At 37.4% G+C, this 13,958-nt stretch overlaps 1 protein-coding gene across 1 annotated transcript in view; it reads left to right on the top strand.

Annotated features, from left to right (window-relative positions):
- Positions 1-13,958, top strand: part of ADCY2 (adenylate cyclase 2) — a 205,255-nt gene that overhangs the window by 127,354 nt on the left and 63,943 nt on the right. Inside the window, exons 5-7 of the mRNA XM_040076938.2 lie at positions 8,304-8,452; positions 9,491-9,602; positions 11,234-11,361. Of these exons, the coding sequence (XP_039932872.1) occupies positions 8,304-8,452; positions 9,491-9,602; positions 11,234-11,361 (389 nt within the window). The remainder of the gene's footprint in view (positions 1-8,303; positions 8,453-9,490; positions 9,603-11,233; positions 11,362-13,958) is intronic.

Below are 13,958 nucleotides of genomic sequence, written 5' to 3' on the forward strand. Positions count from 1 at the left end.
TGGTTTTCAAAACTCTGTTTATATTGTTGGTTTTGGGTTTTTTTTCAGGGGGAGCAAAGTTTTCCATTGAAAACTTTCTATCTTTAGTTGCTGGTGAACATAATCATTAAAGAGCAATGGAGAGATTTCGACAAGAAACTGTCATTCCTAAGACAGAAATATAATGCAAACCATTTTTTTCCCCCTTTTATTTAAACCATTGTAAGGAAAGAAAAGGTCTGCTTTATGAATGCAGCAACAGCATATACCCTCCAGACATCTGCCTGTTCTTTGATTTCCACCTAGTGTGAATCAGCCTCCTCTGTCTTCAAGGCTAGGAAGTGAGCTGTTAAATAAATAGTGGTGCTCAGAAAAGAGGTGTTAAAATATACAGCTTGCAGCATTAAAATTTATCATAAATGTTTCACAAGAAGTAGAACAGCTCCTTACTGTAGATTCACTTTTCATTAATTTATGGGTGAAATAAACTCTTACTTCTACTTGAATAAACTTTTATCTCTATTTAAACTGGTTGTTGTATGGGCCAAAACTATGTTTAGCTACTTTTATTCTTGACTAATCTAATACAGAGATTGACTGTTTTGATTAATTTCTGTTGCTGCGTGGCCCCTGCTTCTCACTTGTGAGCTCTTGACAAATGCAGCTAGGTGCCTGATTCTTGATTCTGATCTTTATTCTGTGTGGTGAGTAACATTTGATCACTCAAATGTATGCTATCTGTAGACTATCCAATAAAATATTAGCAAATCACCAATGAAATACAGAAAGAAATCCATTCTTGCATGCTTACTTGGCAATCTGTAATGTCAAAGGTAAAAACTATCAGTTTCATGCTGTCTAGAGGGCCATGGAGGAGTGATGCTGTCGATGTGATTCAGATGTGATCTTCTAACTTAAATGCAGGGCTGTACCTTAGAAATGCTTTTGGTTTTGCTTTGGATTTGATGCTTTTAACCGCAAGGTTTGTCTCTAAACTGGGCAGATGAACAGGAAACTTTGGTCTTTGAAAAAGGGCTCCATAAATACCTTTCAAGCAGTACTCTTGAATATCTTCCCTGCCATGTCTCATAAATGGCTTGCAAGAAGGAAACTATGTAAAAAGAGAGAAGAGTTTGGTTTTCTTCATTTCTATTGAAAAAAATAACAAAATTCTTCTCATCAAAATGTGAATTGAGTTGTACCAGAGTTAAAGAGTTTATTGTTTTAAAGAATGGTATTGAGCAATTGTCAGCGCTATAACACTTCACCATTATTAAAGACTGATATAGTAATAAACATGTTACGCTCCTCAGACTGATTCCTTGTAAAATACTGCTTCTGCCTGTTCATCAGTTCTTGAAATATATAAAACCTAAAGCAAGAATTACCAGGATCAGACAGAAACAAATCTTGAAAATCTGTCAGTTAATTAAGCAGCTCAGTCAGCTGGTGTGTTCTCTTTTACTCTCTTGTTGTGCTGTTTGGCGACTCGTCACTTGAACAGCCGCAGGATAGGCACGCTTTCTGAAGGTGTAGTGAACATTGTTTGCAAAATTAGTCATAAACAGGCTGCATATGCAAACTGTAATCTATGCATAAACATTAAACATCCCCTGGGTTACATGAAGGAATTTGTCTTTGCCAAATATGTAGTGAGACTGAATTTAAATGAACTTTCAGTCCCCTGCTCTGAAAGAGCGGTGGTGCTTTTGCGTAGCTTTAGTATTTTTTTTGGAAGTGGAGGTGACTGGAGAGATGGCAGCTCTACAGCGGAGCTACTCCGCAGAAAATGAGCTGGACACACTGAGGGTGCACAGTGCTGTGTATTTAAGCTGCAAACTCTTGCCTTAAACTGGCAGCCTGCTTTTTTACTGCTCTTGAGAAGTGAGCAAGTCCCGCCACTGACGTTTGGCAATTTCAAAATTATTTGAAGACAACTGTCCCCTTTCTGGAGGCATGGCTGAAGCTCAGGGATGGAGGTGGGAGGGCAGAGACTCCTCCTCAGGCAGAGGCTCCCAGGCAGCACTGTGGGGACAGATCCTTGTCTGGCACTGCTTGGGTCTCACCCTGGCCCTGGTCCAGTCCCAGCACCTGGGTGGACACAGCTCATTGCCATCTGGGCTTGCGACCTTGGCAGCACCTTGGGTCTGAGAGCTGGCAGCCCCCACTCACGGCTCCCATTCTCATGGGAGCAGCTCCTGGACAGCTACAGCTTGTCTTCTGCAAAATAATGTGATGAGAGCATGGTGCTTTCATTCCCCTTTTGTGTGTGTTGATTTTGTGGTGATTTGTATTGATATTGTGTCTCCTGGTGTTGCCACAGTTGAAATTTCACCAAAGGGTCATGAAAACAAAAATCCTTAGGGTGCTATGCTTGGGGAAAAACATCATTTTCCAAAGGGAAAAATAAAATCAGAAATGAATGTTGTTAGCAGTGGGGAGAGCGGGGAGAGGAATTTAGGAGAACGTATGAGAACAGATGAGAGTTCATGGTTTTGCCATCAGGAAAGATGTTATCTCTGTCATAAAGCCTGTACTAGCCACAAGTTAAAGCAAAAGCAGTGATTAGATATATATTAAAAAAGTTTCAAATTACAAAAGATGTGGTATGTAGGAGATTTCTAGATGTCACAAAAAATCCTTGATCCTTGTCTGGTTTTGTCAAGGCAAATAAAAATGTTTTGGAAGTATTCCAGGAAAAAAGCCAAGATAACCAAGGCTGCCACTAGACAGAAAAAGTATAAACAATTAAGTATGAAATAAAAGGTGGTAATGTGATGGGATTGTATTTGGAAAGAAATAGAGTGAAGTATCCAACAATTTGGTAGGAAATCAAGTAATACGAAAATGGTTTTTAGTATTTGTGGGTACAGGTTTGGGTTAAATAATTTTCCATAATCAAAAGATTTCAGTAAGATAAATGATGCAGTGATGCTCACCATAAAAGTACTGACACTTCCAATCAAAAGAGCACAGTCTAATGGATTTTGAGTGGGATAACTGGAAGTTATTAGTGGAGATGAACTGCCATGTGTGTCATGTTCTGCAAGAATCACATCTCATTGTTTATGCTATAATATATTTTTTAATGTTCCAGGACATATGTGAAGACGTTATTAGACAATAATTTTTGCAGAAAATGTAAATACTGGTCTGATAGTAAATACTATAATATTGAATGCTCTATCAACAATATTAAGCAAGAGAGCTTTTAATAACTTTCTGAAGAGACATAATTCTAAAAGAGTATGGGCCATAGCTAGGACATTGAAAGGCTGCAACTTTGTACAATATTTTTGAGAAAATAGGAGACATGGAACAGCAGACAGGGATTTCCAGGGATGTTACAACAGAAGGCTGTAACATGGAATAAGTCATGGACATACTGAGGGAAATAAATGTATGTGTGTCTTTGTTTACTGGAGCAAAATGTTAGGATTTGCGTCAAAACCCCCCTAAATACTTGAAGGTTGTTGAGAGTTTTGAAAAGAGAGTGTAGAAAATACATAGGAGAAGGAGATTTTTACACCTAAGTCTGTTTACCTGATGAAAAAGACAGCTATCTGTGTGTACAGGAATAAGAGTAGGGACATTAATTTTGAGCTGAGAAAAATATAACAGGGCCAAGGCTTCAAAGAAATTCAGAACACATTTTTAATCAGTCCAGTGGGTTAACCACTAGAAGTTGGTGAATTCTCCATCTCTTGATGCCTCTGTAGTCAAGACTGAATACCTTTCTTGTTGTGTATAAGTAAGATTGATTTATTGGCTTCAGCACTAGTAATGTGTTTGATGGAGGTTATTAATATTTAGGCTAAATTTAAGGAGATAATAGCACGTAATTTTTAGGAATTTCTCACATTTCAGTTAGGAGTCCAAGTTAGGTTTAAGAAAAAAAACAATTTACAACTCTTTATTCTTGTAGGAGTATTTTAGAGAATTATGAACCCAGATCATGAGGTCTGGGTTAACAGTAGGGTAATTTGACAAATACCCTCTGGATCACCATCTCCATCAGCTTCTTGACTGTTCCATTATTTAGTAATCAGGAATCAGAAAATTCATTTCTTGTGGGTTATTTCTATATACATTTTGAGGACAGCTGAAAATTTGATGTCATTTGTGTTTATTTCTAAACTTTGTAGTGAAGCAGGATGCATGCATGGGCTAATTGCTTCTCAAGCTCTCACTGCTGACTTACTGACCCAGTTTGTCAAACTTGCTAAATAGATGATTAGATATATGCCACAGGAATCTGAAAACAAAATCTAACCCACAGAAAAGCAGAAGTCAATATTCAGTGCCCTATATGACATTGAATGGAACAAAAATATCCCTATATGGGATTGTAGGGACAAATATATTCCTATAGTCCTTTACTGAGCTACAAATACGTAGTTTTTCTGCAGACTTCTTGAATATCAGAAAACGTTTAACAACAGAGATGGACATTTCTTCCAGTAAGACCATAATTTGGACCTGCAATTCCCTCCCTAGACAACAGAGAGAGAGAGAGAGAGAGCATTGCTGCCTCAGAATTTCAGTATTAGATTCCGTGAATTGCCTTGAAGAACAGTGTCCCTCCATTGACAGCAAGGTATAAAGTTGATTCTAATATGGTGAGTCCTATCAGACTACCTTTGTTTCTCCTTAGTGACATTCTGTTACCTGTATTATTCAAGAGAGCAGACTAGATGGAATAATATTTGGCCTTCAAATCTATAAATTCTTACATTTATGCTCAGTAAATGATGTGGTGGTGTAATCTTGTATAAATGAGTGAATCAGTATTGGTAGTTTGCGTAACAAAACAGGGATGAGCAAATAAATAATGTATTGTTGCCTCAGGCCAAGAAGAGGTTGATTTGTGAAACATGCACTCTTAAAAATCACCTGTAGCTAGTATTCGAGGATATTTTGCTTGTTTGCTGCGAAACAACAGCATGATATTTTGTGAGAAACTCAAGCGCAGCTGCCGCCTTGTAGAAAACAACACAGTGCAATGTTCTTTAACTGAGCTATGCCAACTTATTCTAGCTAAGAAAGCAACCAGAGTTTGTCAAGCTTTAGAGGAGTGATGTGTTACTAAGAATCACTGCTGAAGTCATCTGTATGATTCAGGGAAAATTCTGACAAAGAGATCAGCTTGGATGTGTGAGAGGTTGAGAGAACAGGAGCTCAAATAACATTTTGACATATATCACAGAAAATCTTCAGCTGGAGAACCCAGGGAGGATGCCTGCTTGCTATCCTAGTGGGGTCCAGATGGAGAAGAGAGAAGTACTTAACCCTATAGTTTTGAAAGGCACTTTAATGTTGTATACAGTATTGATAGTGGGCTCCATCTTTAAGCCCAAGGACTTAAAAGGTATCAGCTGGAAGTAACTTGAATGGTTGAGAGGAAAGCATAGTCCCAGGGAACGTGAACAGTTAGGAAACAGTCTTGTGTACATAAATCTCTTGTGTAAGCTGTTATGGACATGTTGTTAATATTCTAGGGAAGGACATTTGTGAGGAGATTTTCATTATTGTCATAGCACAGCAGTTTCTCTTTTACCAGAAGCAGCCATTCTTATTTTCAGTCTGAAGATTTTAAAATGGTGCCTCTTGTCCTGCATTCAGAATGATTTCAGCTTTTTTCCTACAGACTGTAGCTCTGAGAGTGGCTTCTCTGTCTGCTACAAATAAGGAAGTTTTTTGTCTAAAAGTCAGTGTCTTTTATTGCAGTTCAACTACTTTTTGATGTGTAGATTTTCTTTTTGAGAGAATAGTACAGAATGGAATGTATTACCAAATATAAAGCCAGCATAAGCAGCTGTCCTGATTTGTGGTGTTCCTTGTGTCATTCCAGTCTGCAGGTATTTCAGTGCAAAACATTATGCACTACAAGCTGATCAGTAAGTAGTTTTGATCCTTCCACTATGCTCTTTTGAGCCAACAGCAATGACAAAACAGGAAGGGATGTTCTTACATGCTTTGCATTTCTTCAGATCTTTAGCTGACCAGCACAGCCACTGTGTTCATTAGTAGTTGAGATTCACCTTCCTTCACAACTGTCTTTTAGTGAAAGAAACGAAAATTAACAATCCACATTATCACAAGTGATAATGTCAGGACTGAAGTGTGAATGCTTGCAGCCTACAGGGTGGAGAGGGTGGCTGAAGGCTTTGCGTGCAGCTGGATATGGCGAGGTGCTATAGCGTGCTTCACCAATCACAGTTCTCTAAAGCAACCTCTGGTTGCAACCTTCTCTTTTGTACAGTGGGAATGGAGGAAGGAAATTCAGGATGTTCAAGCAGAATGGAATAGTGGGCTGATCTGAAGAGAAAAAGAAGGGGGAATATTCCATCTTTCCTGATGTCCCCTACAGAATGAGGGCATTCTCCTTCCCTTTTCCTCATATGATTCTTTAGCTTGTGGTTGACTTTATGCTGCTTCCTGTGCAAACTTTTTCTCTTAGTTTTTTTGCTTGCTTCCTTGAAAACATTTGTTGCTTTATGACCTTTTAGCAGCCTTTCTGAGTTTCAAAGATGTAAGCAGTAACCTGGACACTGAGTGTCTGCATCACTGTGTGTCTGGAATCATAACGATCAAAGGCAGATAGTGAACTAGCTTGCATTTACTATCCATGGTACAAAAGGAGTGTGGTGATGTAAAATTGTCGCTAAGAGCACTCACCTCTTCGTTAACTGTGAAATTACAACTGGTAACAAGTCTGAACGATCCTGTACTGTTAGATAAAGAGCAACCTGGAAGAGTAAGTTTTCATTATGGAAAAAAATTGATTGGTTGTACAGATATTATTTACAAGTTAGCAAAATATCTCCACCAAGGAGCAATGGAAGTTAAATATTGCCGATGAACATAAGCAATAAAAATACACTGGTCTCTTGGATGTGAACTTGCTAAAATGCCTAAACATACTAAATTAATCTTGCATTAAAAATAAATTAACAGTTCAATATTAATTAGCAGCAAAGCAAGATTCTGTCTTGATTCGCTGAAATAGAAATTTTTTGCCAAATATGTGCAGGATCAGTTTCACAAGGCCTCATGTAATTGAATGCTATGCTTACAAGTGCACAAATGCTACGAGGAATGTGAATTTTTCATTATATTTGACAGAGACAGATAGCCAAGGTTGCTGCAAATATTAGAAGAGTCTATAGCCCCGTTATTGCCATGCTCTACTCAAGGTCATCAGACCTGAACAGGAGTAATTATCCCAGGCAGAGGATTGGATTAATGGCTACACTTCTTCTGGTACCTTCAGGAACAGAGGTGCAAAGTCTACAAAAATACTCTTGTGAGCCAAAGAGAATGCATCATTCTGAGTAACACCTGAGGATCATGCACATTTTGAGGTCATCATCTTTTCTGGTGTAGCTGTTTCTCTCTCTGACTCTGTCAGGGGCTTTTTCAGATGCCTTCCCACTCTTCACTGGTTCAGCCTTCTGGCTTTTATGCTTAGCCAGAAGGAGTCTCTCCTGTCTGCCCATGAGAAAATGGGAAATTCTTGTTCGGTTTCAAGACGGAATATGATAAAGCAAGAAGGATTTTTTATTTTGCAGAGTTCTTTTTGATCTGTTTCCCAGAAAAGTAGGAAATCAGTCTAAAGCTGTCACAAGTAAAATGGGCAAAATGAAAGTGTCAGAGAGCTTTAAAAGAGGAAGACCATAATGTCAAATGAAGAGGAAGACCCTAATACCAAACAATGAGGAAAAATATGTCGGGTTTGGCTTATTTAATATTCAATATGCTTTTAGGTTAATTTAAAAAAATAAATTTGTCAAATGCCATATTAAAGGAGTACCTATCAAAATGCTCTGCTAAAGTTCAGCACTTTTAGTATGTTCTGTGTTTGTATTTTATCTTCAATCTAACTTCAAAAATTATGGCAGAACATTTAAAATACATGAAATAAAAAAGGAGATGTAGCTTATTCCTCTTTGAATCAGACTGCATTTCCCTGAAAGTCGTCTGGACTGGCCTTGAAACTCTTTTTGCATTTGCTGCAACCTACTCAGATATTAAATAGATATTGTATATCCTGTAGATAACTTCATCAAATGTAAAGCCTAGCTTAAGCTTTTTCTAATATACAAAAAACCTTGAAGAAGACAGGTATTACTTGGAAGTGTGTGTATATCTCTGTCACACTCTTCAAGGAACTGATTAACTCTGGAGCTCGTACCAGGCCTAGAGTGCAAACCTCATTAAAATGTTCTCTACTATTTACAATAGGGTGTGCCTTGCACAGTTTTGATGCCATGCTGACTTTATTCTCCTTAAAGAAACTGTGCACATTTCATTTTAAATTTTAGGAGCGCCTTCTACTTTCTTTGCTGCCTGCTCACATTGCCATGGAAATGAAAGCAGAGATCATTCAGAGGCTACAAGGTCCAAAGGCAGGCCAACTGGAAAACACCAACAACTTCCACAATTTGTATGTCAAAAGACACACCAATGTAAGGTATTGTACTGTCATAAAATGTATCACCAACATTCAGGGGGGAAAAAAAAAAAAAAATCTAGGGAGGAATTAAGAAAATATTTTTAAAAATATGCTTTTCAGCATCTTAATATGTAGAATCCCTTAATCTGATCAAATGCTGACAATGCTGCATTCCAGAAGAGCCACAAAGATGCTAATACAAACAAATTGTTGAGAAAGAGCCACACAAAAATAGACTGGTTTTCATAATATCTTCATTTTTCATTCTGAATTACCAAATCCTGCTTCCATGTATACTAGTCAAAATTGTAATTTGTCACTGGTATGATTCTGATTTTGTAATTTTCTTCATTGGAACAATTTCTCAGGATTTGTGTTGTGTAAACAGATGCAGCTGTATCACATATGTATTTTACAAAGTACCTGAGATAAAACATTCTGCTGACAGATCTAATTATTTATTAATTGAAAATTTCTAATAGCTGCAGAAATAAATCACTTTCATTTCAAACATTCTTGCTTTTTTACAAGGGTTTTTTTTTTTTTTTCTTGTTTGTTTGTTTGTTTGTTTGGGTTTTTTTTTAATTGGACAAGTTAGTTTGAATGATATTCTTAGAAATTGATTTATTAAAAATGTTGCAGGACTTTTGAGAAGCACATGTTCTCTTGTGAGCACAAATACTCTTTGAAATGATTATGTTGCTATTATTATACAGCTGATTTGTGACTTGGAAAAATATTTCTATTTTTTTCAATACCGTAGCAGATAGCAGTATAAAATGTTTATAAATAAAAGTATGCCCACAAAGGTTATACCCAAAAAGGTAATACCTATAAAGATAAATATGGGTATATATTACCTGTAAACACAACACCCATAAAGCTAAATATACATTTACCTAAAAATGTCATTATATTTATTGCTCTACATTTAGTAGTGGCTTTTTTGGCTATGGGCATATCCCTGTGCAGTACAGGGAGCTTGCTTTCAGGTTTGATGGATATGAGCCCTGCAGAAGGAAGCTGTGACCAAGATTCTGTTCATTTCTGTTGCAGCATCCTGTATGCTGATATCGTGGGATTCACTCGCCTGGCCAGTGACTGCTCGCCAGGGGAGTTGGTGCACATGTTAAATGAGCTGTTTGGCAAGTTTGATCAGATTGCAAAGGTGGGTTGCTCTGGGCTGTTGCTGTTAGTTTGAATAAGAAATTCATCTTTAAATTTTTTTTTTTTTTTTTTTTTTTTCTCTTGGGGTCTGCATGCAATCTTTCTGAGACTTTGTCAGGAAGGTTGTATTTGAAACGTGTGATGAAAACGATCTGGCTCTGGTCTGAGTGCAACAGTGCATTTCTGCCAGGGTGACAGTCTGTGAAACCCAAGACAGTTCTGTAATAGGACCAATAGAGACAGCTCAGGGCGCCCAATAAAGCTTAAAGGCAGATAAACACTTCTTTAAATAGATTTTTTTTTGCAATAACAAGGATGAAGAAACTCAAGATGGAAAACTGTTAGTCAGTTTTCTGGTCTCAGAAAAAGCATCTATGAGACTGAAGGAGAAGAGAGACAATATTGATTGACTCAATTTTAATTACTGACTGCAGCCTCTTTATTACTCAAGAAAAGAATCAAATACAATCAGAATTTTTTCTTCTGGTTATTTAGGTGTCATTTTAATAAAAATTAAATCAACCTTCATGTGTGAGGGTAAAATCAGAAAGCTCTGAACAGATAAAAATTTCCTGTTTTTATTTGTTGGAAAATCTACTGTCCAATATTTTAAAAATTAAATTAAAATTAAATTTCAGTTTTTAAAAACTAATTTTTCTTTACATGAGCTTAGAGTATAAAATATAGAAATGCTAGCTTCTGGAAGTATTCCATAGTACATCTTCTTAGATGTAAATGTGGAAGACTACATCTTCGGATTTCATATTTCAAACAAAAAGGCTTTATTTAGATTGAGGACAGGATAGTTTAGCTCAGTTCTTTATTCTCAGGTGTGAACATGTTTTGCAGTGAAATTTCTTCCTGTGTTTGCCCATTAAGGACCATAACTGGTGGAGGGATCAACCATACAAAACTCTCTCAGCATTTCTGTTGTAGAAGCTTCTCGACTGAAACAAACTTTAGTAGAACGACTTTGCTAATGTCATTTTAGTCAGTCTTTGTAACAGTAACCTTTCATTTATGTATTTCAAATTGAAATTGACTGTGCTGGCTTTAAAGCAAAACCAGCAAGAGATTCCAAGTCAGAAAAACAATTTAATAGGAGAAAAAAGAAGGTAAAATGAAATAAAATAAATGCAATAGTACAAAATATCACTGACTGAGTCAGAATACAACATGAAACTGTGGTGGTAGCAGTCCAGATGAAGTGGTCTTGTTGAAGCAGTGTTCCTGCAGAAAGGTCTGGTGGCTCTCGTCCTCTGGGAATCCAGTGGGCAAGGCTGCCTGTGTTGTCCCAAATCCCAGATTATATCCAGGCGGGAATGCTTGGCTCCTCCCCCTGGGTGGAGCATCTCACAATGGGCTGATATCACTTTATCAGTCTTGTAATGGGTCCTGGATTGCCCATTAAACAGAGATAGCTCCTGGAGGGAGTTATCTGTGAGTCATGCAGCAGGGCATTGATGGGCCTTTAACAGAAGATAGTCTGGAGGGAGGGGGCAAGGGAAACACTGCACAACTTCGTTTCAACAGCTCATGTAGACGGCGATAGAATTTGTATTTTGGGCACGTCTTACATTGTAAGCTAGGACAGTGACTGTCTCACCTTTTTTTTTTTTTTTTTTCCTCCAGGAAAATGAATGTATGAGGATTAAGATCTTAGGTGACTGCTATTACTGTGTTTCTGGGCTACCTATATCTCTTCAAAATCATGCCAAGAATTGTGTGAAAATGGGACTGGATATGTGTGAAGCCATTAAGTAAGTACCAAACTTTTAAAAAAGGCCTTTAAAACCAGTTTCCTTTCACTAAAATTAAAGTAGGTGAGCTACACTTGGCAAAAATGTGTATCCTGCGGAGATCTGCGGTTTTAGGAGTCCCCTGTGGAATTTATTTTTTTAATAAGCTGGATTTTGACTTTTAAAACTTGGTATGCTCTTCTGTAATTTTAAGTTCCAACTTTTATGTTTTTGTCTAGATCACATTAACCACTGTCCATGTAGCAAAGTAGGAAATTGACCCATCCTTGTGAGGTATATGTGTGGTGTGCACCACATCATGAAATGGATGATTATGTTGAACTGTGTTGATCTTAATGATTAATGAAGTAACCATACAAAATTATTCCTCAAATCCTTAAATGCTATCCTCATATATGTGTCATTGTAGTTACAAGAGGGTCTTAGCTTTTAGTTACCTGGTCTTCTAATTCAATCCAGGGTAATTAATGTATGGGTAAGATGACTAAAGCAAATTTGGTTCTTTTCCCTTTTATGTGTTCATGGAAAAGTAGTATTTTTGGAAACCAGTCTTTTGATCTCCTTGCTTTATCAATCTTTTGTAAAACTAACAGAATTCTCTAGAATGTTGTTTCTTCATCCAAAAATGGCTGTACCTTACATAGTGTCCAAAGAAATCAAATTTTTTAAATGGTACTTGGGAGTATTTCTGCTTGCCAAGCAAGATTAGAGTCTGCAGATTTGGTTGCATTCCAGTTGCTTTCACTGGATGCTTTTTCTTTTTCACTTAGATATACTAGAACGGTATCACAATTAAGCCATATGCGTTTTTAGCATACTAGGAAGTAAAGCTACCATCCCTGCTGTAGGGCAGTTGGTTAAAGGGTGTTAGTCCCAAAGTTCTGGGCCCCCTTGTTGGTTGGCTTAAAAATGTTGGGGTTTTTTTGTCAGCTTTTGAGTGAAAATGAGAGTTTTGTGGTTTGCATTTCAAAACATCTGTGTGCTGTGTGAGAAATGTGAGTTAAAAGCACTTGCATAGAGTTTCCAATCAACCTGCTGCTTTGTTACTTAAGAGAGAAAAGCATTGTAGGTTACAGGATGGTGGAAAAACAACACTAAACTTGAGCCATAAAGTGCAAAGAACCAAAGTATATCACGCATCGTAATGCAATGTTTTACTTGAGCTCAGAGAGCAATCTGTCAGTTCCTCACACTTCAGAACTTCCAATTTTCTCTGAAATAACTTTCTGTACAGGCTACTATCAAGTATGTTCATTGTTAATGCTGTATGATCAGGTTCTTGGTAAGAGCAGCCTTACAGACTAGAAAATTCTGTTAGTTGTAAAGCATATTCTGATCTGACTTTATTACCGTAGTCAGAAACCACAATGCTCCATAGACCGATGTCTGATTACCACAGCCTGTTTACAGAAGGAGTGAGGAATCTGTACCCTGTGTTTTCCAATCTTTTCAAAGTATTATGTCAAGTGTTGCAGCCTGCAGGTGAATGAAAATTGTTGATTATTAATCAACTCCATATTTTGACGTGTGGTTGTTGCATCTTTGTATGGAAGCATCTCCTGACATACTTCTGTGCCCTGTAAAATGAGAAGTAGTAATACTCTTCCTAGTGGCAGTGTGTCAGTCAATATGTTTGACTTGCTCTCTCTGAAATATCTTTTTTGTCAGATAGAAATTATTGCTATATTCAGTCACTGAGCTGCAAACTGCCCCCTCGGTGTGTAAGCTATTGAAATAATGTAGTTTGCTGTTTATATTAGTAGTTCTATATAGATTTTACCACCTGAATATGATTTCAGTTCCAGTTTTCTTTGAAGCAAAAAAAGAGGAATTCTGCCAAATTGCCAGGTGATCTGCACTACAAAGTCTTATTCAGTCTTCTTACCTGACGTTGTGTAGCTCCATTTTGAGCAATTCAGCTTCCCCATGCTATAGATTGTTCCCATTTAAACATAGATTGTAGTCCCACTGATTAATTGCTTTGCTTCTCTGCTCTATGTTGGAACAAATCCAATGTTTCTTATATCTGCAGCCTGCTTGCCCAGGAGTGGGATGCTCACTTTATCAAGCCGTAAATGCCAGTGATGCTGAGAGCTGGCCACCTTGACTGAGTGCTTTAAGGACAGAGCTTATCTGTTAAGATAAAATATGTTTGTGTGTCAATATGTGTGTTGTTTCCATTCAGCTCAAACTCTACCCCCTTGTCTGTCTGATGACTTCCTAATTTGCATGTTTCTCAATCACACATTCTCAAAGACATCCTTTGATTTAGTAGCATGAAACAAATACCATTTCAGAGGAAAGTGAAAGAAACTGTTGGATACAAGATGGTTATACCATTTTGAATGCTAGACACAAAATAAGAGAATTCTTTTAGGTATTATTTCATTCCTGCAGGTCTGATTCAAAAGGAAACTATGCTTATAAAGCTGACAATTTGCAGAGAATTAAATGCATAAGGCTCACTCAATGTGTTAAAGTGTGCAAAAAAGGGCTAGGTGAACCTTGGTCCAGAACTATAGATGAACAAAGTTCAGGTAAAGCATGTAGATGCTTTCCCAAAGACCTGAACTCTTACTTGTATGGAGTGAAGTTTC

The sequence above is a fragment of the Hirundo rustica genome, chromosome 1, assembly GCF_015227805.2.
Source record: "Hirundo rustica isolate bHirRus1 chromosome 1, bHirRus1.pri.v3, whole genome shotgun sequence".
In the NCBI taxonomy this organism is placed as follows: Eukaryota; Metazoa; Chordata; class Aves; order Passeriformes; family Hirundinidae; genus Hirundo; species Hirundo rustica.